The 27,996-nt window shown below is 39.9% G+C and overlaps 1 protein-coding gene across 2 annotated transcripts; it reads right to left on the bottom strand.

Moving 5' to 3' along the window:
* Positions 1-67: 67 nt before the first annotated feature.
* Positions 68-26,142, bottom strand: auh (AU RNA binding protein/enoyl-CoA hydratase). Of its 2 annotated transcripts, XM_061980679.2 has the most exons (11): positions 26,030-26,142; positions 25,852-25,951; positions 23,154-23,221; positions 21,606-21,693; positions 13,746-13,832; positions 13,307-13,399; positions 12,928-12,984; positions 8,726-8,913; positions 5,664-5,714; positions 3,629-3,676; positions 68-468 (listed from the first exon to the last, which is right to left on the bottom strand). In XM_061980679.2, exons 1-11 carry the CDS (start codon positions 26,078-26,080, stop codon positions 391-393), a joined length of 909 nt encoding a protein of 302 aa, XP_061836663.1. In that variant the 5' UTR covers positions 26,081-26,142; the 3' UTR covers positions 68-390. The 2 variants fall into 2 exon arrangements, with proteins under 2 accessions (XP_061836663.1, XP_061836662.1); XM_061980678.2 differs by having other exon boundaries at positions 25,852-26,114.
* Positions 26,143-27,996: the final 1,854 nt, after the last annotated feature.

Here is a 27,996-nt window from a genome sequence, read left to right as displayed (position 1 = left end):
ATTGAAGTCTTCAAATCATCCTGAGAAAAAATTGTTTTGTTGAAAAGTAAGGTATGCAAAGGTGGACTGAGATCACAGTGTGTTTTTAATAGTAGACAGAAATATTTCCACAAATTGAAAACAGTAACTTCATACTACTTTAATGGCTTTTGGACGTGTGGTACTGAGAATCAGACTGTAAATATGACTGATAAATTGTTAGTGGTGTGTTTAAGGACATTATTAGCATTCTGACCTACCAGGATCTAACCTGTCACTCGCCAGGCTAGTGGATGCCCTTCAGTTCCAGTTCAAGTTAATGCGCTGAAGTGTACACTTCCACCTAGGACATGTTGAAGCAGTCGTACAGAAGATCTTAAGGCAGAACTCTGGAGAGTTTACAGGAGCTTTTTACTCTCCTTTGAAGTTAGGAATTCTCTTCTCCTTGAAGGCAGTCAAACCCTCCAATCGATCTTTAGTTGGGATCACCTGAGGAGACGCAGAATCATATTTTCATTTTATGAAACAAGTTTGTAAACAAGAATGCCGCATGTTGCTGACTAAGGCTCTGTTCTGTTATGCTTGCATCTCACTGGAACGCGAGCGCCCTATAGGCAGCCTATTTGTGACTAACAGCAGCTGTCACTCAAGTGAGTGAATTTTTTCAGTGACACATCATTTTCTCACACAGATTGATTGGCCACCATTGTTCATACTTAAACCCCACTGACAATATTAGGGCGGTATTGTGAAAGTTGGCAGAGTGGTCCAAATCAATACAACTAAATACAAACCCCGTTTCCATAAGAGTTGGGAAATTGTGTTAGATGTAAATATAAACGGAATACAATGATTTGCAAATCATTTTCAACCCATATTCAGTTGAATATGATACAAAGAAAACATATTTGATGTTCAAACTGATAAACATTTTTTTTTGTTGCAAATAATCATTAACTTTAGAATTTGATGCCAGCAACACGTGACAAAGAAGTTGGGAAAGGTGGCAATAAATACTGATAAAGTTGAGGAATGCTCATCAAACACTTATTTGGAACATCCCACAGGTGAACAGGCAAATTGGAAACAGGTGGGTGCCATGACTGGGTATAAAAGTAGATTCCATGAAATGCTCAGTCATTCACAAACAAGGATGGGGCGAGGGTCACCACTTTGTCAACAAATGCGTGAGCAAATTGTTGAACGGTTTAAGAAAAACCTTTCTCAACCAGCTATTGCAAAGAATTTAGGGATTTCACCATCTACAGTCCGTAATGTCATCAAAGGGTTCAGAGAATCTGGAGAAATCACTGCACGTAAGCAGCTAAGCCCGTGACCTTCGATCCCTCAGGCTGTACTGCATCAACAAGCGACATCAGTGTGTAAAGGATATCGCCACATGGGCTCAGGAACACTTCAGAAACCCACTGTCAGTAACTACAGTTGGTCGCTACATCTGTAAGTGCAAGTTAAAACTCTCCTATGCAAGGCGAAAACCGTTTATCAACAACACCCAGAAACGCCGTCGGCTTCGCTCAGCCTGAGCTCATCTAAGATGGACTGATACAAAGTGGAAAAAGGTTCTGTGGTCTGACGAGTCCACATTTCAAATTGTTTTTGGAAACTGTGGACGTAGTGTCCTCCGGACCAAAGAGTAAAAGAACCATCCGGATTGTTATAGGCGCAAAGTTGAAAAGCCAGCATCTGTGATGGTACGGGGGTGTATTAGTGCCCAAGACATGGGTACCGGTAACTTACACATCTGTGAAGGTGCCATTAATTCTGAAAGGTACATACAGGTTTTGGAGCAACATATGTTGCCATCCAAGCAACGTTACCATGGACGCCCCTGCTTATTTCAGCAAGACAATGCCAAGCCACGTGTTATATCAACGTGGCTTCATAGTAAAAGAGTGCGGGTACTAGACTGGCCTGCCTGTAGTCCAGACCTGTCTCCCATTGAAAATGTGTGGCGCATTATGAAGCCTAAAATACCACAACGGAGACCCCCGGACTGTTGAACAACTTAAGCTGTACATCAAGCAAGAATGGGAAAGAATTCCACCTGAGAAGCTTAGAAAATGTGTCTCCTCAGTTCCCAAACATTTACTGAGTGTTGTTAAAAGGAAAGGCCATGTAACACAGTGGTGAACATGCCCTTTCCCAACTACTTTGGCACGTGTTGCAGCCATGAAATTCTAAGTTAATTATTATTTGCAAAAAAAAAATAAAGTTTATGAGTTTGAACATCAAATATCTTGTCTTTGTAGTGCATTCAATTGAATATGGGTTGAAAAGGATTTGCAAATCATTGCATTACGTTTATATTTACATCTAACACAATTTCCCAACTCATATGGAAACGGGGTTTGTACAAAACATCACTAAAACAACTTTAACCAAAATGTAATGCAAATCAGGAAATAAATAAATGTCACACTGCACAAGCTGGTGGAAACAATGACATTGCAAATATGTGTTAACACTAAAGGCGTGCCAACCAAATACTACAATGTGTGAGTTTTCTTTTTTTTTTTTTAGCAAGGCTGAGTAAAAAATATATATTTTATTCTCTACTGATTTTGTAAGTTTACATATGAACAGTATGTCATTTTTATGGCAGTTTTATTTTAACAGGGAGTGACATGTGAATGGGTGAAGGGTTGTCCCGATACCAATATTTTGGTACCGGTACCAAAATGTATTTCGATACAAATACGTTCTTAAATAAAGGGGACCGAGGGGCTTTACTTTAACAAAATAATCTTACGGTACAATGAAAATACGTTTCTTATAGCAATCGAAGAACAATTTTGTACTTAAATAAAATAGTGAACATACAAGACAACTTGTCTTTTATTAGTAAGTAAGCAAACAAAGGCTCCTAATTTAGCTGCTGGCATATGCAGTAACATATTGTGTCATTCCTTATTCTATTATTTTGTCAAATTTGCGGGACAAGCGGTAAAAATTGATTATTAATCTACTTGTTAATTTACTGTTAATATCTGGTCATTTTCTGTTTTAACATGTTCTATCTACACTTCTGTTAAAATGTAATAATCACTTATTCTTCTGTTTGATACTTTACATTAGTTTTGGATAGATCTACCATGTACATCTACAAGAAACAACAAATACACTACTACAACTACAAAAACTATAAATAAACAACTACATGTACTACTACTACTACCACCACAAGAACAATGTAATCTCAGTGCATAGCGGTCCTTTCTACATGAAATACTAAATCACCTTTTGTATTATAATCAAATTTAGGTCATCAAACTCATTTACAACAAATTAATTTATAAACTTTATTTCATGCTTTTTATTTAAAACATTCTTTGTCTGTGTTAAAATAAATACCATAAAAATGACGTACTGTTTATATATTCGAAAGGGTAAACTTACAAAATATTTTTTTTCCCACAATTCTCGTTAAATTATGAGCTTTGTGGAATAAAGAATATAATACATTCAATCGAATTCATGAATTTGAAAATTTAATTGAAGGTCAATGTTTTGTAATAATGCCACCCTGGAAAGAGAACTTGTTAATATCAATCATTAAAAATCCTAAATAAATATGACCTTGGTGCTGATGGATTAATGAATGCAAATGCAATGATTATGAAGTACTCACCTGGGCATAACAAGCCTCTTCAATTGCCAAGCCAGTAGACAGATCCACCTGAAAATGACATTATGGGGAAAAATCATGAGACCTCTGCAGTTAAAAAGGTTAATACTTTTTGTGAGCCGCTAAGTTTATTCACAATACATTTACAGCGCATGGTGTTAGATAACATTTTATTGACTTAGTCCAACTGAAGACAGACTTTTGTGATGCATGTAAACACATTAGTCTGACTGTAACAGTACCAAACACAGAACAGGACAGACTGTGATTATGTATTCCCCTTCTTTTTGAGCAGTCTACAGACATAAGGCCTAAAATCTAGAGATGTCAGATAATGGCTTTTTTTTGCCGATATCCGATATTCCGATATTGTCCAACACTTAATTACCGATTCCGATATCAACCGATACCGATATATACAGTCGTGAAATTAACACATTATTATGCCTAATTTTGTTGTGATGCCCCGCTGGATGCATTAAACAATGTAACAAGGTTGTCCAAAATAAATCAACCCAATTTATGGAAAAAAAATGCCAACATGGCACTGCCATATTTATTATTGAAGTCACAAAGTGCATTATTTTTTTTAACATGCCTCAAAACAGCAGCTTGGAATTTGGGACATGCTCTTCCTGAGAGAGCATGAGGAGGTTGAGGTGGGCGGGGTTGGGGGGGTGGGGTTGAGATGTGGGGGGGGGGGGGGGGGGTTAGCGGGGGTATATTGTAGCGTCCCGGAAGAGTTAGTGCTGCAAGGGGTTCTGGGTATTTGTTCTGTTGTATTTATGTTGTGTTACGGTGCGGATGTTCTCCCGAAATGTGTTTGTCATTCTTGTTTGGTGTGGATTCACAGTGTGGCGCATATTTCTAACAGTGTTAAAGTTGTTTATACGGCCACCCTCAGTGTGACCTTTATGGCTGTTGACCAAGTATGCTTGCATTCACTTGTGGGTGTGAAAAGCTGTAGATATTATGTGATTGAGCCGGCACGCAAAGGCAGTGCCTTTAAGGTTTATTGGCGCTCTGTACTTGTCCCTATGACCGTGTACCACTCCGTACAGCGGCGTTTTAAAAAGTCATAAATTGTACTTTTTGAAACAGATACCGATAATTTCCGATATTACATTTTAAAGCATTTATCGGCCGATAATATCGGCAGTCCGATATTATCGGACATCTCTACTAAAATCTATCTCGATATATGTTACAGCCTCCTGCGATAATGATATACACATATTATTTGGCATATAAATAATACTAGTAGAAACATTTTAAAATGGGTTACAAAGGCTCCTAATTTAACACCTATTTTGCGTCTTTTCCAGTTGTATTATTTTCTGAACTCTATTATACTACTTGTTAATTGGTTACTTTATGTTGTAACTTGGTTCTCGCTACACTTCTGTTGAAACATAAGTACTCATTCTTTTGTTGTTTGGATAATTTACATTAGTTTTGGGTGTACTGCAAATTTGGGTACCAAGCACAGTAGTACAGTAGAGACATCTTCACACTGTGAAGGGACTTTGGCTCCTGCTGGCTAGCGAGGACCCAGGACACAGCTAGAATGTGTCATCACAATATGACAATAGTTATGAAAGCTGTATTGCCGTCCGAATGTATATAATTTATATCGTAAATCGACCACGTCGTGCAACCCTACCAGGGATGTCCAAAGTGCGTTCCGGGACAAATTTTTGACGGCCTGTGGCACACTTTTAAAAAATGATTAGTAAAAAAAACATAAAAAGTGGAATAAAAGAGCAAACAGGTGTAATGTAACAAAAAAAGTTGAAACTTTGACGCTAACAAAACAACATTACTTTCTGTTTTTTTTCTTTAAAAATAATCTTTATATATTGTACTGGTTTTAAAAGTGAAAAATATCAAAATGGGCCCAGCGTTCTTTGATTTTTCAGTACACGGCCTTTGTGCAAAAAGTTTGGACATCCCCGACGTACATCAATTGACAGAACAAATAGTTTTATGTACAGTAAAATTCTAATGGAAATAAAGCACTTCTTCACTGTGGTCTTACCTCTATACCCTGATTGATGGCTAGTTTTGCCATCCGGACTGCAATTGGACCCTGTGAAAACAAAAATCCAAGGTCAGAAAGAAGCATAAGCTACATCCTTTATACAGCTGCGCAATATTTTTGTTATAGTGATCTTGATTTACATTTAGAGCCATTCATGTGCCTAAATGCCAACTATTTATTTGATTGAAAAGCTGCCATTTTACCCAAAGACTCGGTCTGCACTACTTAGCATGATGGCTGGCACACATTTAAAGTTAAGTTAAAGTTAAAGTACCAATCATTGTCACACACACTAGGTGTGATGAAATTTGTCCTCTGCAATTGACCCATCCCCTTATTCACCCCCTGGGAGGTGAGGGGATCAGTGAGCAGCAGCGGTGGCCGGGCCCGGGAATCATTTGGTGATTCAACCCCCAATTCCAACCCTTGATGCTGAGTGTCAAGCAGGGAGGTAATGGGTCCCATTTTTATAGTCTTGGGTATGACTCGGCCGGGGTTTGAACTCACAACCTACCGATCTCAGGGCGGACACTCTAACCACCAGGCCACTGAGTAGGTCATGCTTCCTGTCCTCCAGTAAGCCTCGCAGGCCAAGACGAGTTAGCTCTACTGCCTGGGTTTTACCTGCAGACGGCCGATGCCATCAGCAAGGCTATATCATTCATCACTTTGCGGGAGAAGCGATAGCATTAATTAACTTTTTTTATTACGTACATATAATGTACTGCGGAGTGAGCAAGCTTGCCATGTTTTTTAAGATTGATAATTTCTTGTCTTTCTATTAAAAAAGTCCACCGTCAATGGTGCGTTTGAGACAAGACTACTGGAAAGAAGAAATCTAATATTTATCGTTAAAAAAAAATAAAAAAAATTAAAGATTTATTTTAAACCCAAGTAGGGTGCCACAATTAGTTGATGTTGTCAAAAATCTATCAAATCTGTCACCGCCAATTCTTTAGTTAGTGATGTCATCATCGCTCCTGTCTTTCCAGATGTAAACAAACATGCGCAATCCAGCACAACCGATGAGTGGCCAGCAAGCAACAAGAAGCGGAAAACAGCTGCGGCCACATTGTGGAATATTTTTATTCCACAGTGTTCATAATTCTACAGACAACACCCCATAATAACAATGAAAAAAGGTTTCTTTAAAAAAAGATATATGTTTTTACTTAGTGAAGCAATTTGAGTGTAGCACCGCTAGTCTTCACCATACTGAAGCTAAATCAGTCTAACGCCAGCCAAGAATAATAAAATATCTAAACGATGGACATTTATCTTTAAAAATATGGAAAATATGCTGATTGTGTTTGATGGAGAAGCAGTTGAAATGAGATACAGTAGAAGTCCAACACTGACCAATTATGTAGACCAATTATGGTCTACATAAATATTACATTACTTATAAAAAATTACTGTAGTTGTTTGAACTAGACTGTAGTGTATTTTTCAATATTTATTATCTAAAAGTTTTGTTTTTCTTTTTAAAAGTACTAATGATTGTCTCACACACACACTAGGTGTGGTGAAACTATTCTCTGCATTTGACCCATCCCCTTCCACCTCCTGGGAGGTGAGGGGAGCAGTGATCTGCAGCGGTGGCCGCACCTGGGAATATTTTTGGGTGATTTAACCCCCATTTCCAACCCTTGATGCTGAGTGCCAAGCAGGGAGGTGTGATGGGTCCCATTTTTATAGTCTTTTGGTATGACTCGGCCGGGGTTTGAACTCACGACCTTCTAGTCTCAGGGTGGACACTCTAACCACAAGGAGGCATGTTACATGTTAAAATAGTTTTTTTTATTTGATTTCATTAATTATTATTTGATTTTTTTTTTTTTTTCAGTTTATTTTAATAGGAAACGTTGAGTGTTTTGAGTTAAGAGCGCTGTCACAAAATCAATTAATCTTTTAAGTTCAGATACTAGCAACCTGATGAGCAGCACAGTTCATAAATAAATATTCATAAATTAAATAGTCATCTTTATTGTTAGTTTGAACATGCCTAAAAATGTCTCAAGCTGAATTTAAAGCTGATGGATAAATAAGATCCATAAATAGTTGTACAAGAGCTGTGAATCTCAAATCAATTATTTATTCTTTATGAATGAATAAGCTATCTACAAACTCTGTTAACTTGACTACCACCACACATTTGCACCCTTTCTCCCTTAATAAGGAAATGGTAACTTAGTACATGTTAAACACAGGAAGTTTAACGATCAGACATGATGAAGGATTAAGATTACAGATGTCTGATATTCCGATATTGTCCAACTGTTAATTACCGATTCCGATATCAACCGATACCGATATATACAGTCGTGGAATTAACACATTATTATGCCTAATTTTGTTGTGATGCCCCGCTGGATGCATTAAACAATGTAACAAGGTTTTCCAAAATAAATCAACTCAAGTTATGGAAAAAAATTCCAACATGGCACTGCCATATTTATTATTGAAGTCACAAAGTGCATTATTTTTTTTTAACATGCCATGGGACATGCTCTCTGAGATTATCCTTATACCCACTACAACTATGGGAAGTACTATACTTGGACTTTCACAAAGTGCAATATATATTTATTTTTTTTCTAAACATGCCTCAAAACAACAGCTACAAAAACAATGAAGGCACACAGCTTCAGTCCAGAGTATACTAGAGTAATAAAGTAAACAACAACATAGTCCTCCTTTAGTGCAAGACTGCCTGGCATACTGTATAACAGTAAATTATAAACTGGGCTCAATCTGAACAGCCGATATGGGCATCTACATCAACTATATGATTTGCCTGAGAAGCTGGACAGGACAAAAAAAAAAAAAACTTTTTGAAACCGATACCGATCATTTCCGATATTACATTTTAAAGCATTTATCGGCCGATAATATCGGCAGTCTGATAAAATCGGACATCTCTAATTAAGATAAAATAAGCACTTATTCTACCTACTGCATTTGGGACATATTGAATTATGTTACTTTAGTGCAACTTTGTTAGGCGCTTGCTTTTACAAACATGTTTTGTTTGCTCTTAACCAGCTAGATCATCTCACCTGAGGGTTAATCTCACGAGCAAGCGCCAAAGCTCGCAGATAAGCAGCATCTCCAACTTTATTTTGCTCCACAGAGTGACTGACGAGACCAAGGCGACAGGCCTCAACTCCATCTACCACCCGGGCCGTGTAGATGAGCTCCTTAGCAAGAGACACGCCAATCACCCTAGGGAGGCGCTGAGTACCACCTGCGCAGGACAAAACAGGAAAACGTTTTTTCTTTATATTAAAATGGACCACAACAATCAATAGCACATTTATAGAACTCAGACTTGTACATTTTTTTTCGATGAAGTACAACCTGAGAAATATTTTTTCAGCGAAATACCTTCTAAACAGGGAAAGGCTGTGCTGTTGGGGGGGGGGGGGGGGGGGACCTGTAAAACAGCACTGTAACATCACTATCTGATTCATTACTGTCCTCTTAACAGTGCTCATCTGTAGTGTTCTAGTTGGAAACATTTGACAGATAAAAACACATAATATACCTTTCATTGTAAACTACGGTGTCCAAACTTTTCCCACCAAGAAAACTTTTAGCATGTGGGGGCCATTTTGCTATTTAAGTTTTAATTGAATTTAATAACTTTATTTTATTAGGACAATGCATATTGATTAACATATGAGCAAAATCATTTGTGTAAGTTCAGTTTTGTGGGTTATAAAGCATATTGTTATTATTCGTTATTACCATCAACATTTAAGCTTTTTCTCATTACATTATAATAATAATAATGAATTACATTTGTAAAGCACTTTACATTTGTTAAAATCTCAAAGTGCTACACAGTATAAAAATAAAAAAATAAAAATAGAAAGTTAGGAATATATAATACAAAATTAAAATACAAATGAAATCATGACACACTAGATAAACATTAGATAAAACAGAAACATAGATAAAAATAGAAATAAAAGCATGAAAGCACTGGATAAAACATAAGCAAGCAGTGTACTTAAAAAAAAGAAGGCAGAGAAATTAGATAAAAGCTGTGCTAAAAAGGTGGGTTTTTAGTCCCTTCTTAAAACGGTCGACCGACTGTGGTGCTCTAAGATGGTCAGGGAGAGTGTTCCAAAGTTCGGGAGCGGTCGAGCAGAAAGCCCGGCGGCCCATAGTTTGTAACTTTGTCATGATGGGGTTGAGGAGGTGGAGGTTAGTGTTTGAGGAGCGAAGGTTGCGGGTAGGAGGTTGAGGGGAAACTAGGTCCTTGAGGTAGGAGGGGGCGTTGCCGTAGATGCATTGGTGAGTTAGCAGGTTAATCTTAAATTGGGTCCGAGATGCAATAGGGAGCCAGTGGAGTGATTTGAGGATAGGTGTGATATGATCACGCTTGCGCACTCTCGTCAGGATCCATTAGTAATTTTGCTATTCTTTCCTACATTTTCACTGTGGATTTTTTGTTAGATTTTATTTTGACAATGTGCTGTGCCTGTGGGCCAACAAAACTTGAGCTGTGACCCGCAAATGGACACCCCCAAAGAACTAATGGATTTAAATACGAAAAAAACACAAAATAATTATGAATATTGAGTGCCCTCTTTTGTGATATTAAAGAAGATGTGTTCTTAAATGTAAAAACAAATAAATTAGAAAGTACCTCCACCAGGATGTTATGTTATTGTTGCTATTGGTTCGTCAGTTAGCTAACAACATAACTCAAAAGGTTTTAGGTGGATTTTTATAAAACTTGTTTAAAACGGAAAAGGGAACAAGTCATTAGATTTTGGGCCTGATCCGGATCATTTCTACCATGTACCTTACGTTTACGCTTTCTTTGTCTACTCAGTGGCCTAGTGGTTAGAGTGTCCGCCCTAAGATCGGTAGGTTGGGAGCTCAAACCCCGGCCGAGTCATGCCAAAGACTATAAAAATGGGACCCATTACCTCCCTGCTTGGCACTCAGCATCAAGGGTTGGAATTGGGGTTAAATCACCAAAAATTATTCCCAGGCGTGGCACCGCTGCTGCCCACTGCTCCCCTCACCTCCCAGGGGGTGAACAAGGGGATGGGTCAAATGCAGAGTACAAATTTCGCCACACCTAGTGTGTGTGTGACAATCATTGGTACCATAACTTTAACTTGTGTGTGTATGCTGACGACCCAACAGGACTAAGACAGTGGATTAGTGAAAAGTGGGTTCACTTAGTTTATTTAATTCCATTATACATATCGAAAAAGGTTACACAGGAATTTTTTAAATCTAATTTTCAGGAAATGTCAGAAATGGGACAAGGAACAACTGAATATATTTCGGGGCTGATGCAGATCATTTTTACGACGTTACCTTACAAGCTTCAACTTCTGTGTATGTATGCTTGCAGCTCGCCTCCACCCACAGAGAAAAAGGCCCGTTAACACTGCAAACCAAATCGGATTTTTTTTGCCCTCAAGTGGCACGGATCTGATTTTTTTTACCGGTCTAAACGCTCCAAAGTGCTTCAAATCTAATTTTTTTGGCATCAGATTCAGGCCACATTAGGAGGTAGTCCTGAATCCGATTTAAATCTGATCTTTTCAAATGTGATTTCAGTCTAAACGCAATGGGACCTGAATGTGACCCGAATGTGACTTTTTTGTCTGCCTTAGGCGAGCCACGTCATTCGTGTGCGCCAGAAAGACGCAGTCGGCAGCGGAAATGGATATTACATCACAACATCAGGTTTCAGGTTCTATTTAGAACAACCAAATTTTTGGTGCTTGACTTGTCAATATAGCGCAAATAATAGGCTATATGTAATACATAAACATATATTTAGATTCCGAAAAAATAGCAATTGTCGAAAGACCGGAATTGACGCTGTGGCGCATTCTCTTACGTGTGAGTTGAAAAATAAAGCTCCCGTAGATCCACGCAGATCTCCTCTACTTAACAGCCATGAAAAGATTACAACCCTCCCAAATAAATTACACTATATACATCCATTCATACATTACTTTAGTTTAATTCCCCGTAAAAAACACTAAGTTTGAAGGTTTTGCAACATATATTTTATTTTGTAGTAGTAGCAACTTCTTGCCGGTCAACTTCCTTTGTTTTTCCTTATCGAAGTGCTCATACTCGTGGCGTCGAGGCCACATTGTGCCCTGTGAGCGTTTACACTGGAGTCTGATAAAAATCACATTTTACTTGCAGTGTTAACAGTCAGCTGGAAAAAATCAAATCTAAAAAAATTTGATTTGGGTCACTTTGGTCTGCAGTGTAAACGTAGTCTAAGATAGTGGATGACTGACAAAAGGCTTCAATCAGATTCTTTGAATCCGCTATAGATAGCTCAAAAAGTTATGAGCATACTTGCCAACCCTCCCGATTTTTCTGGGACACTCCTGAATTTCAGTGCCCCTCCCGAAAATCTCCTGGGGCAACCATTCTCCCGAATTTCTCCCGATTTTCACCCGGACAACAATATTAAGGGCGTGCCGTGATGGCACTGCCTTTAGCACCCTCTACAACCTGTCGTCGCGTGCGCTTTTTCTCCATACAAACAGCGTGCCGGCCCAGTCACATGTTGTATGCGGCTTCAGCAGACACACGTAAAGGACTGCAAGACATACTTGATCAACAGCCATACAAGTCACACTAAGGGTGGCCGTATAAACAACTTTAACACTGTTACAAATATGCGCCACACTGTGAACCCACACCAAACAAGAATGACAAACACATTTCGGGAGAACATACGCACCGTAACACAACAGAACAAATACCCAGAATCCCTTGCAGCCCTAACTCCTCTGGGCTACAATATACACCCCCACTACCACCAAACCCCGCCCGCTGTAACCCCCTCCCCCACACACCTTAGACCCCCCCCCCCCCAATCTCCCAAATTAGGAGGTCTCAAGGTTGGCAAGTATGGTTATGAGCGGAATTCGATTCAACTTTCAGGAAATGTCAGAAATAGGTAAGAAACAAGTTATTATATTTTTGGCCTGATCCGAATTACCGTCTCGGTTCAGAACTTTTTTTTTTTACTATTGGGAGGTAGGGCCTATTGTTCTTCTAGATTCTATTAACTCCAGTTTTTACTGTACAATGTTTGGCTCAAGAGGATCCTGGAGTGCCTTTAAGTACCCTCGGGGTACTAGCCCTATTTGAGAACCACTCAGTTAGTCAATTGCCTGCTTCTAGTGGTCTCTACTTGTCAGCTTTGTAAACACTGCGGTTCTCAGGTGTGTGTAGAAGACGTTAGCACAAATCTTACCTGCTCCAGGAATAATAGCAAGTTTGGTCTCGACGAGTCCCATTTTTGCAGCATCGGCTGGAGAGATAAGAGAGTATCACAATCAGTTGTCCTGGTCACACTTCAGGTTCTTAGAGTACAATTATGAGTCATGTTGGGAACCATGCTACTTTAACTAAATGGGTTCAAGACTACCTTTATGTTTACATTCAAGTGAAAATGTTTTAGCATTGCGTCATTGCCACCACAAATGACGCATTTGCATGCCTAACAAATGTACAAAAAGAAACAGTGATCCCACAACAATAGCTTTTAAGAGGCCTCACAAAAGATCCCACATTTATTGGTGTGCATTTGACAGAGTGATTGATGAGGAACATCGATGATTGATGAGTCTTACACGCAACTCTGATGTCACAAGCCAGGGCCATTTCCAAACCTCCTCCTAATGCAGCTCCATCAATTGCAGCGATTGTTGGCATTGGCAGGTTACCTATTAGTCACAAATACATGTTACTTGAAGTACTTGTACAACTATATAGTATTTCATGAATCATGACATTCATTTTACATCCCTCCTTCCGTACCAGAATGGATTCTACAAGATTAAACTACTCAAGTCAACCTTTACAAACATTTAAAATCAATTTAAATCCATCCTTAAACTTATTTTACGACAAAAAAATATTTAAATACATTATCGGAAAATATCAAGTGGCAAATTGCCGAAACTGTTACACAATTCTAATAAACCACTGAATGAAAATGATATTTGACAAAACATGTCTATCGATTGATCTGCCATGCATTTTATAAATCAAACGGTCAAAAATAATTACCCAGTTCTGTTATTAGTGCCCTTGCTTTTGAAACAAACGGTCCAACTTCACTTTGATGCATTTTAGCCCTCTCTTTCAGGTCTGCTCCTGCACACAGGAAAAAAATACATTCTCTTTTGGTTAAAGATTGAACAATCTATTTACTTTCAATTCTCGCTTTTTCAAGACATAAATAGCAATCGACAAAGTATGGAGCACTGGATTGTCACATTGCCCAATTATTACAAACATCGTTGTTGTGTGATCTAGTCTTTTTGTGAACAGTGTGCATTCCAGCCATTTTTCTTGACCTTTTCAGTCCTTAATCTGTGTGCTAACAGTTCTATATCACCTATTGAACCAGTCATCCAGTATTAAGGGTCCTGAATTAAGCCACTTCGATGTATTTACTTTTTTTTTATATGCTGACCCCTAATCCTATACAAATATTGTACAAAACCCAAAACCATTGAAGTTGGCATGTTGTGTAAATCGTAAATAAAACAGAATACAATTATTACAGGTTTTGGAGCAACCTTATCATGGGTGCCCCTGCTTATTTCAGCAAGACAATGCCAAGCCACGCGTTACAACAGCGTGGCTTCATAGTAAAAGAGTGTGGGTACTAGACTGGGCTGCCTGTAGTCCAAACCTGTTTCCCATTGAAAATGTGTGGAGCAATATGAAGCCTAAAATACCACAACAGCTTAAGGTGTACATCAAGCAAGAATGGGAAAGAATTCCACCTGAAAAGCTTCAAAAATTGGTCTCCTCAGTTCCCAAACTTTTACTGAGTGTAGTTAAAAGGAAAGGCCATGTAACGCAGTGGTAAAAATGCCTCGTGCCAACTTTTTTGCAATGTGTTGCTGCCATTAAACTCTAAGTTAATGATTATTTGCAAAAAGAAATTAAGTTTCTCAGTTCAACATTAAATATCTTGTCTTTGCAGTTTATTCAATTGAATATAAGTTGAAAAGGATTTGCAAATCATTCAAGCGGTAGAAAATGGATGGATGGATGAATGTATTTTCTGTTTTTATTTACGAATTACACAATGTGCCAACTTCACTGGTTTTGGGTTTTGTACTTACCGGTATATTTCCTAAACACAGCCTTTCCTGCTAAGTGGCCAAGGTACAATACCACACATGAACATGTTATACTGTTCTACAAAATGTTCATAATAATTGTACATACTGTACAGTCTTGTATTTTTTATCGACCAATACATTTTATGTAGACTTCAAGGAATTGTTTTAAAAGTAGAAAAACAATCATAATAAGTTGAATTTGTGTCCAGAGTAAACACCATACATTTCCAAATGGTTTATAAATTTTGGCAGACATAGGTCCGGGTCCACCAGGTAACAAATTACATCATCTGCAATAAGTCAGGTTTGATGTTCTTTGTCATAAATATGTATTACAGTAAATTCTGTATTTTTTCTTTTTAGTAAATAAATTACTTTGAAGGGACCCAATTATGCAGAACAAACTTTTTTACCCGTTGGTACATTTTGGTGTATTTGGGATCTGCACAAGTCCCAAAAATTTGAAATAAAACCATGGAAGCTTGGCTGAGGTATCAATAAACAATCTTGTCTTCTTTAAAACATGCTCTAAACAAGCCGTTTGGAATTTGAGACAATCGTGACGAAAGTTGGACAATTAATACAATTTTTAATTTTGATTTAGATCATGGCTTTGCCACTAATACGAAAATATAATAAAACCATATATATTTCTGCATTCACGAAAACGTGGATGGAGTCACATTATCGGCCAATGAAATGGAAACCGATATCAAATGCAAAATAATATCAGGGAAATTGAAATCAATGTAAGTGAAATGTTGTCATTGTGAGGAGAAAGAACATTTGTTTGGGAAAACAATGTGTCCGGTAGCGCTCATTTATCCCCGAAACACTCAACCACTTAGTCCTGAACTTCAACAACGTCGAGACAGCCACTTGAAACAGCAACTAAATTAGGAAGCTAAAGCTAGCAAGAACAATCTATGCACCCCCAACACATCTCATCTACTTGTGTTGTTGTGAACGACATCATCGATGTGACATTAATGTATGTATAAACAGTGGTCGCAACTTCGCAACTTGAGGCACTCTTTTTTTTTTTTAACAGCATCAAGTGAATCGCCTCTTTACTTGTCAAGCTAAGAACAGTAGCACAATAAAAGTACGGTGCACCACATGCAGTCTGACTGCGCTAACAAAATAAAGGTTTCAAAAAAGTACTTGCACATATTGATACATTTACAAAATTATTATGCTTTGACCTAAAATACTTGTCAAAATTGTCCAAAGTTGTATTGCACCAGTGAATGTGAGGATTTTTGCATTTCTTTAACAAACAATATTAAATGTTTTTTGCACAAAAAGCACACATTATATAGTGGTAAAATAAGTGTAAAATGTAAAAACCTGAATTAAAAACAAAACTGAAAATCTGAATTTTATAGTTTTTATATTGCTATTGTTATTTAAATTTATTGCTATTGATATTATTTTACTTGTTGTGGTTTATTTTTTTACTAATTTATATATATTATTTTTAAACTATACCTAAAGTGGAGTTGTGGTGGTACAATAAATGTTTTCAAATTAATGAATAATCGTGTAATTAGTGAAGTGAAGTGAATTATATTTATATAGCGCTTTTCTCTAGTGACTCAAAGCGCTTTACATAGTGAAACCCAATATCTAAGTTACATTTTAAACCAGTGTGGGTGGCACTGGGAGCAGGTGGGTAAAGTGTCTTGCCCAAGGAACACAACGGCAGTGACTAGGATGGCGGAAGCAGGGATTAATCGTGACTAAAGTATCAATCAAAATAATCATGATAATTATTTTGCCATAATCGTCTAGCCCTAATCGTGACGTATTTTGCTTCAGTTACATGAGCGGATATCTTCATGTATGGTAACGGTTTACACGGAGAGCTTTGCTTCAGTGTGCCATTCTATGCAGTTGTAGCCAATAAGTTCCTTTTTTTTTTTTTTTAAGTAGCATATACAGCAGTTTGAGCAGCCCGGTAGTGCAGAGGTTTGAGAATGTGCCTCACAGCGAAAAGGTCCTGAGTTCGTTTCCCGGGCTCGGGGTCTTTCTGTGTGGAGTTTGCATTTTCTCCCCGTGACTGCGTGGGTTCTCTCCAGGTACTCCGGCTTCCTCCCACCTCCAAAGACATGCATCTGGGGATAGATTGATTGGCAACACTAAATTGTGTGTGAATGGATGTGTGTCTATCTGTGTTGGCCCTGCAATGAAATGGCAAATTGTTCAGGGTGTACCCTGCCTTCCACCCGAGTGCAGCTGGAATAGACCCCATCTCCCCTGCAATCTCTCATTAGCATTGAGGTATTGTGTGGCAAAACGATCGCTGTGGATCGACTACTACCAGTCCAAACAGTCCGAATCCCCCACGTAAGCATTCCACTCCGTTGTAAACAAAAGGCACAAATGGTATTCTGGTCAAGTCCTGTGACCAGAATGCTTCTAACTCCTGTTATTTGTTGGAGGCTAAATTGCAGTCTTTTATGAATGGTGGTGTTGGATGTGGGAGACAGGTGGTGTCGCAGACCACCTCCTCTAATCAGGGATGGTTTTTCAACCTTGATATAGATGGCTTCCCTAACTCCTCTTTCGTACCATCCATCCTCCCTGTCCAGAATCTGTACATTTTTGTTCTCAAAGGAGTGCTGTTTCTCCCTGAGGTGCAGGTAGAAAGCTGAGTCTTGGCCTGAAGCGTTTGCCCATCTATGCTGTGCCATGCGTAGGCTTAATGGTTGTTCAAATCCCCCAATATTTAAATCAGTGCATTTATCATTACACTGGATAGCATACACCAGAATACACTTCAACGACTGTCGTTGGCTTTGACAGGTAGGATTGCTCGTTTGCATTAAAACAGTTGTTTTTCTCACTACGATAGGGCGAAACCATCCTTGCCCAAGCACACCCACCTGGTTTTGGAGTATAAATATTTGGGGTTATGGCGCCAGGCACTGGACTAGATCTGATCAATCTAAGTCTATAAGGACAAACTTATGAAGCCTACTCGGATGAGCGGCGAAACATCTACTAAGACAAACCAAACAGTCCGGTTTGGCTTCTTCTCTTTATTAGAGCTTGTTGAACTATGGTACATAAGGTTAAAGTCAAAGTACCAATAATTGTCACACACACACACGAGGTGTGGCAAAATTATTCTCTGCATTTGACCCATCACCCTTGATCAGCGGTGGCCGCGCTTGGGAATCATTTTTGGTGATTTAACCCCCAATTCCAACCCTTGATGCTGAGTGACAAGCAGGGAGGCAATCGGTCCCATTTTTAAAGTCTTTGGTATGACTCGGCTGGGGTTTGAACTCACAACCTACCGATCTCATGGCGGACACTCTAACCACAAGGCCACTGAGTACATCCAATCCAATCCAATCCACTTTATTTATATAGCACATTTAAACAACAAAAATGTTTCCAAAGTGCTGCACAATATTAAAAATAATATTAAAAACAAAATATTAAAAACAATAATCAAATATTATATTTAGCTCCACCAATGACTGAATAAAAACAACAAACAAATATAGAACAAATATAAAAATATAAAAATAAATATGATTAAAAACGATTTTAAAGGGAAAAACCAATTAAAACAGTAAATAGAAATCTAAATTTATAAAAAAAAACACAGAGGACAACAGAGGACCACACAACTCACATAGTGTTAAAAGCCAAAGAATAAAAGTGGGTCTTAAGACGAGACTTAAAACACTCCACTGTGGGAGCAGTTTGAACATGAAGAGTTTAGGGCCGACCACAGAGAAGGCCCTGTCTCCCCTGGATTTAAGTCTGGTCTTGGGCACCACGAGCTAGAGCTGGCTCTCGGACCTCAGAGCGCGCGTAGGAGTGTAAATTTGGATGAGGTCCGAGATATACTGTGGAGCCAGTCCATGTAAAGCTTTAAAAACAAACAGCAAGGATTTAAAATCAATTCTAAAATGAACAGGGAGCCAGTGCAAACTCCGAAGAATTGGGGCTATATGCTCGCGTTTCCGCTCGGGATGGTGTCCTGCTGGCCCCACTATGGACTGGACTCTTACTATTATGTTGGATCCGCTATGGCCTGGACTCTCACAATATTATGTCAGACCCACTCGACATCCATTGCATTCGGTCTCCCCTAGAGGGGGGGCGGGGGGGGTTACCCACATATGCGGTCCTCTCCAAGGTTTCTCATAGTCATTCACATCGACGTCCCACTGGGGTGAGTTTTTCCTTGCCCTTATGTGGGCTCTGTACCGAGGATGTCGTTGTGGCTTGTGCAGCCCTTTGAGACACTTGTGATTTAGGGCTATATAAATAAACATTGATTGATTGATTGATTCCTGGCCCCTGTTAAAAGTCGTGCTGCCGCGTTCTGGACTAACTGCAACCGGGAGAGAGCTTTTTGGCTAATGCCAGCATAAAGTGCATGTCATTGGACTGACACATTGCTGCCACCAAGTGGTTGACAACTATTTTAACTGAGCGTCTCCTGGATGACACAGTCATATTGTTCAGTCGATAATGTATGCAGTGCTCAATGATAAAGTAGCATTGGTTTAAAGCAACACAAATAAGTAACTCTACTTCAAAGGTCTCTGAAGTTTGGTCTGAGGGCCATTTTCTTTTATAGTAATGTATCATATATATATACAGGTAAAAAGCCAGTAAATTAGAATATTTTGAAAAACTTGATTTATTTCAGTAATTGCATTCAAAAGGTGTAACTTGTACATTATATTTATTCATTGCACACAGACTGATGCATTCAAATGTTTATTTCATTTAATTTTGATGATTTGAAGTGGCAACAAATGAAAATCCAAAATTCCGTGTCAAAAAATTAGAATATTACTTAAGGCTAATACAAAAAAGGGATTTTTAGAAATGTTGGCCAACTGAAAAGTATGAAAATGAAAAATATGAGCATGTACAATACTCAATACTTGGTTGGAGCTCCTTTTGCCTCAATTACTGCATTAATGCGGCGTGGCATGGAGTCGATGAGTTTCTGGCACTGCTCAGGTGTTATGAGAGCCCAGGTTGCTCTGATAGTGGCCTTCAACTCTTCTGCGTTTTTGGGTCTGGCATTCTGCATCTTCCTTTTCACAATACCCCACAGATTTTCTATGGGGCTAAGGTCAGGGGAGTTGGCGGGCCAATTTAGAACAGAAATACCATGGTCCGTAAACCAGGCACGGGTAGATTTTGCGCTGTGTGCAGGCGCCAAGTCCTGTTGGAACTTGAAATCTCCATCTCCATAGAGCAGGTCAGCAGCAGGAAGCATGAAGTGCTCTAAAACTTGCTGGTAGACGGCTGCGTTGACCCTGGATCTCAGGAAACAGAGTGGACCGACACCAGCAGATGACATGGCACCCCAAACCATCACTGATGGTGGAAACTTTACACTAGACTTCAGGCAACGTGGATCCTGTGCCTCTCCTGTCTTCCTCCAGACTCTGGGACCTCGATTTCCAAAGGAAATGCAAAATTTGCATGGTTGGGTGATGGTTTGGGGTGCCATGTCATCTGCTGGTGTCGGTCCACTCTGTTTCCTGAGATCCAGGGTCAACGCAGCCGTCTACCAGCAAGTTTTAGAGCACTTCATGCTTCCTGCTGCTGACCTGCTCTATGGAGATGGAGATTTCAAGTTCCAACAGGACTTGGCGCCTGCACACAGCGCAAAATCTACCCGTGCCTGGTTTACGGACCATGGTATTTCTGTTCTACATTGGCCCGCCAACTCCCCTGACCTTAGCCCCATAGAAAATCTGTGGGGTATTGTGAAAAGGAAGATGCAGAATGCCAGACCCAAAAACGCAGAAGAGTTGAAGGCCACTATCAGAGCAACCTGGGCTCTCATAACACCTGAGCAGTGCCAGAAACTCATCGACTCCATGCCACGCCGCAGTAATTGAGGCAAAAGGAGCTCCAACCAAGTATTGAGTATTGTACATGCTCATATTTTTCATTTTCATACTTTTCAGTTGGCCAACATTTCTAAAAATCCCTTATCCTTTTTTGTATTAGCCTTAAGTAATATTCTAATTTTGTGACACACGGAGTTTTGGATTTTCATTTGTTGCCACTTCAAATCATCAAAATTAAATGAAATAAACATTTGAATGCATCAGTCTGTGTGCAATGAATAAATATAATGTACAAGTTACACCTTTTGAATGCAATTACTGAAATAAATCAAGTTTTTCAAAATATTCTAATTTACTGGCTTTTACCTGTATATATTTTTAAGTCATACTTAAATCAATACAATATAAGAAATAATTAGGGCGGCCCAATTGAAAACAATAAAAAGGTCCACCTTTCAAATGAAATACAAGACACTGTTGAATAGTTGAATGTACATATCAATACTATTATTTGTCAGGTGTACCAGAAAAGTGACATGTGGGCTTGTTTTTTCTTCTTTTTAAAAAAAAGTATATTTAATAACACAGATCAGCTCAACAGACACCCAATTAGGATTAAGAGGATTGAATGTATCGCAACTGGACTCTACAGATTTTCTAAACAAATGTTTGGCTTGTCATTCGAGCGGGCTTCACCCGTTCTTGCTCACAGACTTAAATAGGACAGCTCTAGTCTGTTAGACTGAAGCGTTTTAGTTGCCATCTTTGTCTCTTCGAATACACGGATACACTCAACGTCTTCTTGATTTCGTAGCAGTTTTACAACGTCACATTCAGGCTTGGCTTATTACTACATGGTTGAGTGTGATTTGTAAACAAGCATGGCTTCAAAAACTAGAATAACAAAATAAAGGAACTGAATTTGCAAACAGTCCTAAATGTCTTACCTGCACAGAAGATCCCTGGAACTAAACTGCATAAAATGACACTGCGTACTCTGTTATTCTTTTTGATATTCTCCACAGCTTCAGACATCTGAAATACAAACAAGAGTTATTTCAAAATAATGGAGATATATATACAGTATATATATATCATAGGAAGCTCATAGGAAGACGCGTCGGTGGGATTGAGGAGGTCTTTGAAGTATTCCCTCCACGGATCCACAACATCCGCAGTCGAGGTCAGCAGAACACCATCCTAACCATATACGGTGTTGACAGTGCACTGCTTCCCCTTCCTGAGGCGGCGGATGGTGGTCCAGAATCGCTTCGAAGCCGTCCGGAAGTCGTTTTCCATGGCTTCCCCAAACTCCTCCCATGTCCGAGTTTTTGCCTCCACGACCCCCGAAGCCGCACACCGCTTGGCCTGTCGGTACCTGTCCACTGAACCTGATAGCACTCTTTCTTCAGCTTGACGCTATCGTCCACTGGGTTGAACTCCAACGTGCAGGCTTTGAGACGGGGGGCAACAAGAATTGCTACCCCAGCCCGTCGCCTCTCACTGTGTGCAACGCCAAAGTGGAAGAGAGTCCAGCCCCTCTCGAGAGAACTGGTTCCAGAGCCCGTGCTGTGAGTCGAAGTGAGTCCGACTATATCCAGCCGGAATTTCTTCATCTCGCGCACTAGCTCTGGCTCCTTCCCCCCAGCGAGGTGACATTCCACGTCCCAAGAGCTAGCTTATGTAGCCGAGGATCGGACCGCCAAGTGCTCTGCCTTCAGCTGCTGCCCAGCTCACATCGCACCCGATCTCTATGGCCCCTCCCATGAGTGGTGAGCCCATTGGAGAGTGGACCCACGTTGCTTCTTCGGGCTGTGCCCGGCCGGTCCCCATGGGGACAGGCCCGGCCACCAGGCGCTCGCCATCGTGCCCCAACTGCGGGCCTGGCTCCAGAGGGGGGCCCCGGTGACCCGTGTCCGGGCGAGGGAATTTTGAGTCTCTGTTCTTGTATTTCCATAGAGGTCTTCGAGCTGCTCTTTGTCTGATCCCTCACCTCGGACCTGTTTGTCTTGGGAGACCCTACGAGGGGGCATAGAAGCCCCCGGACAACATAGCTCCTAAGATCATTGGGACACGCAAACTCCTCTACCACGATAAGGTGACAGCTCAGAGAGAAGATATCCGGGAGGAGCTCAAAGTAAAGCCGCTGCTCCTCCACATCGAGAGGAGCCAGATGAGGTGGTTTGGGCATCTGGTCAGGATGCCACCCGAACGCCTCCCTAGGGAGGTGTTTATGGCACGTCCGACCGGTAGGAGGCCACGGGGAAGACCCAGGACACGTTGGGAAGACTATGTCTCCGGCTGGCCTGGGAACGCCTTGGGATCCCCCGGGAGGAGCTGGACATTTGAGTATATGTTTTGCTTTAAGATAGTATTTTCTACCGGTTCTTGATTTGTGCCGATAAAGTTTGTTCACACAAAAATGTTATCAGGTTAACACAAGCATATAATTTCCCAAAAATGTGTTTAATGTGAAAAAAAAACCCAATACATACCATTTTCACCAGATTCTTGCTTATGGCATTTTTGGCTTTTGGTCGATTGATCCCAACAACCACGATACCTACAGGACAAGGTTTAATCAATGTGTTACTAATGTGCATACTCAAAGCATAAATAATGCTGACAAAAACAAACCAGCAATCACAGAAAGCTAATGGTTGTAGACGTTTTTAAGCTGATTAATCACCAATTTAACCACAGTATAAAAAATAAACGTGCTAGCATAAACATGCAAGCTCAGCATTATTTTAGACGTCTGCTTAAGAAATTAAAAGGATCCTACCGTGCTCATTTGATTTTAAAATGACATGCACTATATAGTATATTTTCAGAAAATGGTCCATAAAGCTCAAGTCGTGTACAGGGCAAATCTGCATTCTTCTTCTCTTGACCAAAATTCACAAGTTCAGCAGCCTTTTTAAACCCACTAAGCCTACTCTGTTGTGATTGGTAAGTGATGAGTTGATAAAACAACTTGTTTTCCAGTGAGGGTCACATACATAAATATTAAGGGAAAGGGGCCACTTTGATACATTTTGTTCTTTAAAGACGCTAAAATCAATCAAATAAATCGATTAATTGAACGATAAATGAAAATGAAATTCCAGTTAATTGAAATACCACAACACTGGATATTGTTCAGATAAGTTCAATTTAATTTAAGAACTTGCACACAAAGCAACACTGGAATGACTATAACATTCGCATTTTCCGCGCATGCGTACAAGGTCGCATGCGTACTAGGTCGCGTTGGTCCGGTGGACGGAGGGGGTGAGGGGGTCTTAAACGACCATTGTGTGTGTGTGGACAAGGATAAGGTTAGGTGGTATTTACCCTGGATAATCTTAGCCAGCATAGTGTACAATCGGCCTTGGTCAATAAGCTCCTTCTTTTTTGCTATCCACTTGTGGGACAGACTGAGTCGTGCAAGTACATGCAGGCTCTGCTGTTTCCATTTCTAATACAAAGTAGCATATAATTTAAACGTATATCTTTCCTAACCTGACTCTCGCCAGATCCTTGTAGTTCGCTGAGCTCCACACAAGGATCTGGGACTTCTCAATACGAGATGTATATCAGAAGGCGGGGCCTAGTAAAAAAAATCATTGTATGTGATGGATAAACCACTTGTCCGTTATCTTGAATGACGAGCTACTTCAACCACTCACATCAAAATCAACCCGTGACGCTGATGAGAGCGACATTGTGGAGGGGGGCATGGCCTGCAGGCCTGCAGCGAGGCGGGGTGTACCAGGACCGGCCTCGAAGTCAGCGACAGGTGCGTAGATGGCCCACATGGGCCTTGTTATCTAATCACCTGTCGCTCTGTATAAGCAGCAACCGGGAGAAGAGACGTGGTTGGAGCTGGGGGAGAGTGAGAGCACGACGAACATTGACAAAAAGACGACTGCTGAAAAGCACCAAGAGACTTATTTGGAAGAATAAAAACTGTCTTGTAACAATGAAACGGGCTCGACTGGAAATGCTTGGTGGTCAGGAGGACCTACTGGAAGGCAGCTTCCACAGACATATTGGATAACGACAGAGCGAAATGTTAGAGAACTTTTACTGAAACAACACAGCAATGTTAGTAGACGATGGATGTCGCAAAACAGTTGCAATAGCAGAATCAATGTCAGCACACGACTCCTCGCTGCGTGCCGCCATTGTTGTTTGAATCAAACAGTCGCTTCGACACGATGTCACATCTATGAAATCCCGCCCGGCGATCCTGATTGGTTCATTATTTTATGCTATCTTGAAGGAGTTTGCAATACCCTCAAGCCCAGATCCTTGTGTGGAGCTCAGCGAACTACACAGATCTGGCGAGAGTCAGGTTATATAATAATAAATAATAATTGATTTTATTTGTAAAAAGCACTTTACATTGAGTAAACAACCTCAAAGTGCTAGTGTATTAAAAAAATAAAAATAAAAAGATAATAAAAATAAAAGTATGCATATATCTAAAAAAAAGTTTTGTTTTTTTAAAAAGAAGGGTTTTTAAGCCTTTTTTAAAAGCATCCACAGTATGTGGTGCCCTCAGGTGGTCAGGGAGAGCGTTCCACAGACTGGGCGCGGCGGAGCAGAAAGCCAGGGCTCCCATTGTTCGTAGCTTTGTCCTCAGAGGTTGGAGGAGGTTAGCCTGTCCGGAGCGGAGGTGTCGTGTGGAGGATTTGGGGGAGAGTAGTTCTTTGAGGTAGAGGGGGGCATTTCCATGGAGGCACTGGTGGGTTAGTAGGGAGACTTTGTATTCCATCCTGAGTGGAACAGGAAGCCAGTGAAGGGATTTGACAATTGGTGTGATATGGTCATATTTCCGCACTCTCATCAGGATCCTAGCAGCACTATTCTGTATGTATTGCAGCTTCCGGATGTTCTTGCGGGGGATCCTGACAAGAAGTGCGTTGCAGTATATATCTTTCTATGGAAGCGCTAAAATCTACGACAAACGGGCGGAAGGCGAGGTACACCCTGGACAAGTCGCCACTTCATCGCAAGGCCAACACAAATAGACCACATTCACACACTAAGGTCAATTTAATGTTGCCAATCAACTTATCCCCAGGTGCATGTCTTTGGATTTGCCACTATATATTATTCTATGTTTACACTGGGGTCCAAAATGAGATGAGCTGCGGACGAAAAGTGTCCCCCGGGTCACACTTTGGACAACTTGAAGCCACATACCGTAATCTTGTCCGTCAAGGTACTTCACCAGCAGGTCGTCCTTTGCATCAGAGCTGTATGTTCGTGACATGGCGACGAGGCCGAACGGAGAAGAAGCCTTCTGTTTGGCAGAGTATATATATTGCCTCAAAGCTGAGCAGGACGGCCATACTGTGCGCCGGCTATTGCTGTCACTTACATGGACGCGGAAGGTCCGCAGCAGAGCTCTTTGCCCGAACTGTGCAGCCATACTTGATCGAGAGCAGGTCGCTTCTTCTTCGTCTAGACCAGCTAGAAGTAAACTACCGCCACCTACTGGAGACCAGAGTGTGTAAACTAAGATAACTGGGGAAAAGAAATACATTAACAGCGATGATAATAACACAAATGTTTCTTTAATTTAAAAAAAGACGGTACTGTGTGTGATTTCAAACTCTGACTTTAATCACGTGACACTACATCGTCGATTATGCGGGATAATCAATCATTATCCTATGGTATTCATCACGATCGAGGCCGGTGTTCTGTCGAATTTGGCAGCTTCCCCGAAAAAAGCAACCAGTTGCGTAATTCGATAGGGGATGATCTATTGCATATATATGTATATATATATAAGCATATATATATATATATATATATATATATATATATATATATATATATATATATATATATATATATATATATATGTATATATATAATTAATTATCTATGGCAGTGTTTTTCAACCACTGTGCCGCGGCACACACTAGTGTCGTGATGAGATACCGTCTGGTGTGCCGTGGGAGATTATCTAATTTCACCTATTTGGGTTAAAAATATTTTTCGCAAACCAGTAATTATAATCTGCAAATGATGTGTTGTTGTTGAGTGTCCGTGCTGTCTAGAGCTCGGCAGAGTAACCGTGTAATACTCTTCCATATCAGTAGGTGGCAGCCGATAGCTAATTGCTTTGTAGATGTCGGAAACAGCGGGAGAAAGTGTGCAGGTAAAACGGTGTCTAATGCTTAAACCAAAAATAAACAAGAGGTGAGTGCCCCTAAAAAAAGACATTGAAGCTTAGGGAAGGCTAAGCAGAATGAAACTAAAACTGAACAGGCTGCAAAGTAAACAAAAACAGAATGCTGGACGACTGCAAAGACTTACTGTGGAGCAAAGACGGTGTCCACAAAGTACATCCGAACATGACATGACAATCAACAATGTCCCCACAATGAAGGATAAAAGCAACTGAATTATTATTGATAGCTAAAACAAAGTAGATGCGGGAAATATCGCTCAAAGGAAAACAAACAGCAAAAAAGTCAAAATAAGTCAGGGCGTGATGTGACAGGTGGTGACAGTACAGCTACCTTGAGACAAGAGCTATATTGATGCATGCTTGGTTATGCTTTAAAGTCATATCCAACAATTGCGACAACGACTTTTTAATGTCAATTGAGTTTCGTTTTTTAATGATTTCTGCTGGTGGTGTGCCTCCGGATTTTTTCAACGCAAAAAATATGCCTTGGCTCAAAAAAAGTTGAAAAACACTGATCTATGGCATAGGCGCCGATCTACATTTCTGCCAGTGGGTGCTCGGTGTGTGCGTATTAGTGTTGTCCCGACACCAATATTTTGGTACCGGTACCAAAATTATTTCGGTACTTTTCGGTATTTTTCTAAATAAAGGGCACCACAAAAAATATCATTATTGGCTTTATTTCAACAAAAAAAAATCTTAGAGTACATTAAACATATGTTTATTATTGCGATGTTGTCCTTATATAAAATAGTGAACATACAAGACAAACAAACAAAAGCTCCTAATTTAGCTGCTGACGTATGCAGTAACATATTGCGTCATTTTCCATTCTATTATTTTGTCAAAATTATTAAGAACAAGTGGTAGAAAATTTATTATTAATTTACTTGTTCATTTACTGTTAATATCTGCTTACTTTCTCTTTTAACATGTTCTATCTACACTTCTGTTAAAATGTAATAATCACTTATTCTTCTGTTGTTTGATACTTTACATTAGTTCTGGATGATACCACAAATTTGGGTATCAATCCGATACCAAGTCTTTACAGGATCATACATTGGTCATATTCAAAGTCCTCATGTGTCCAGGGACATATTTCCTGAGTTTATAAACATAATATAAATTTTTAAAAAAACTAA

This window comes from Nerophis lumbriciformis, linkage group LG20, assembly GCF_033978685.3.
Source record: "Nerophis lumbriciformis linkage group LG20, RoL_Nlum_v2.1, whole genome shotgun sequence".
NCBI classification, from domain to species: Eukaryota; Metazoa; Chordata; class Actinopteri; order Syngnathiformes; family Syngnathidae; genus Nerophis; species Nerophis lumbriciformis.
Note: the sequence above shows the minus strand (reverse complement) of the source record. Positions and strands in the feature narration are given on the sequence as shown.

Excerpts from the sequence above, each read along its gene's own strand:
- auh (XM_061980678.2), bottom strand. The coding sequence starts at position 26,080 with ATGGCTGCACAGTTCGGGCAAAGAGCTCTGCTGCGGACCTTCCGCGTC. Across the intron at positions 13,400-13,745 it reads GGCACTAATAACAGAACTGG|GTAACCTGCCAATGCCAACA; the intron begins GTAATTATTTTT and ends TGTGACTAATAG. Across the intron at positions 12,985-13,306 it reads TTGTGACATCAGAGTTGCGT|CCGATGCTGCAAAAATGGGA; the intron begins GTAAGACTCATC and ends TTATCTCTCCAG.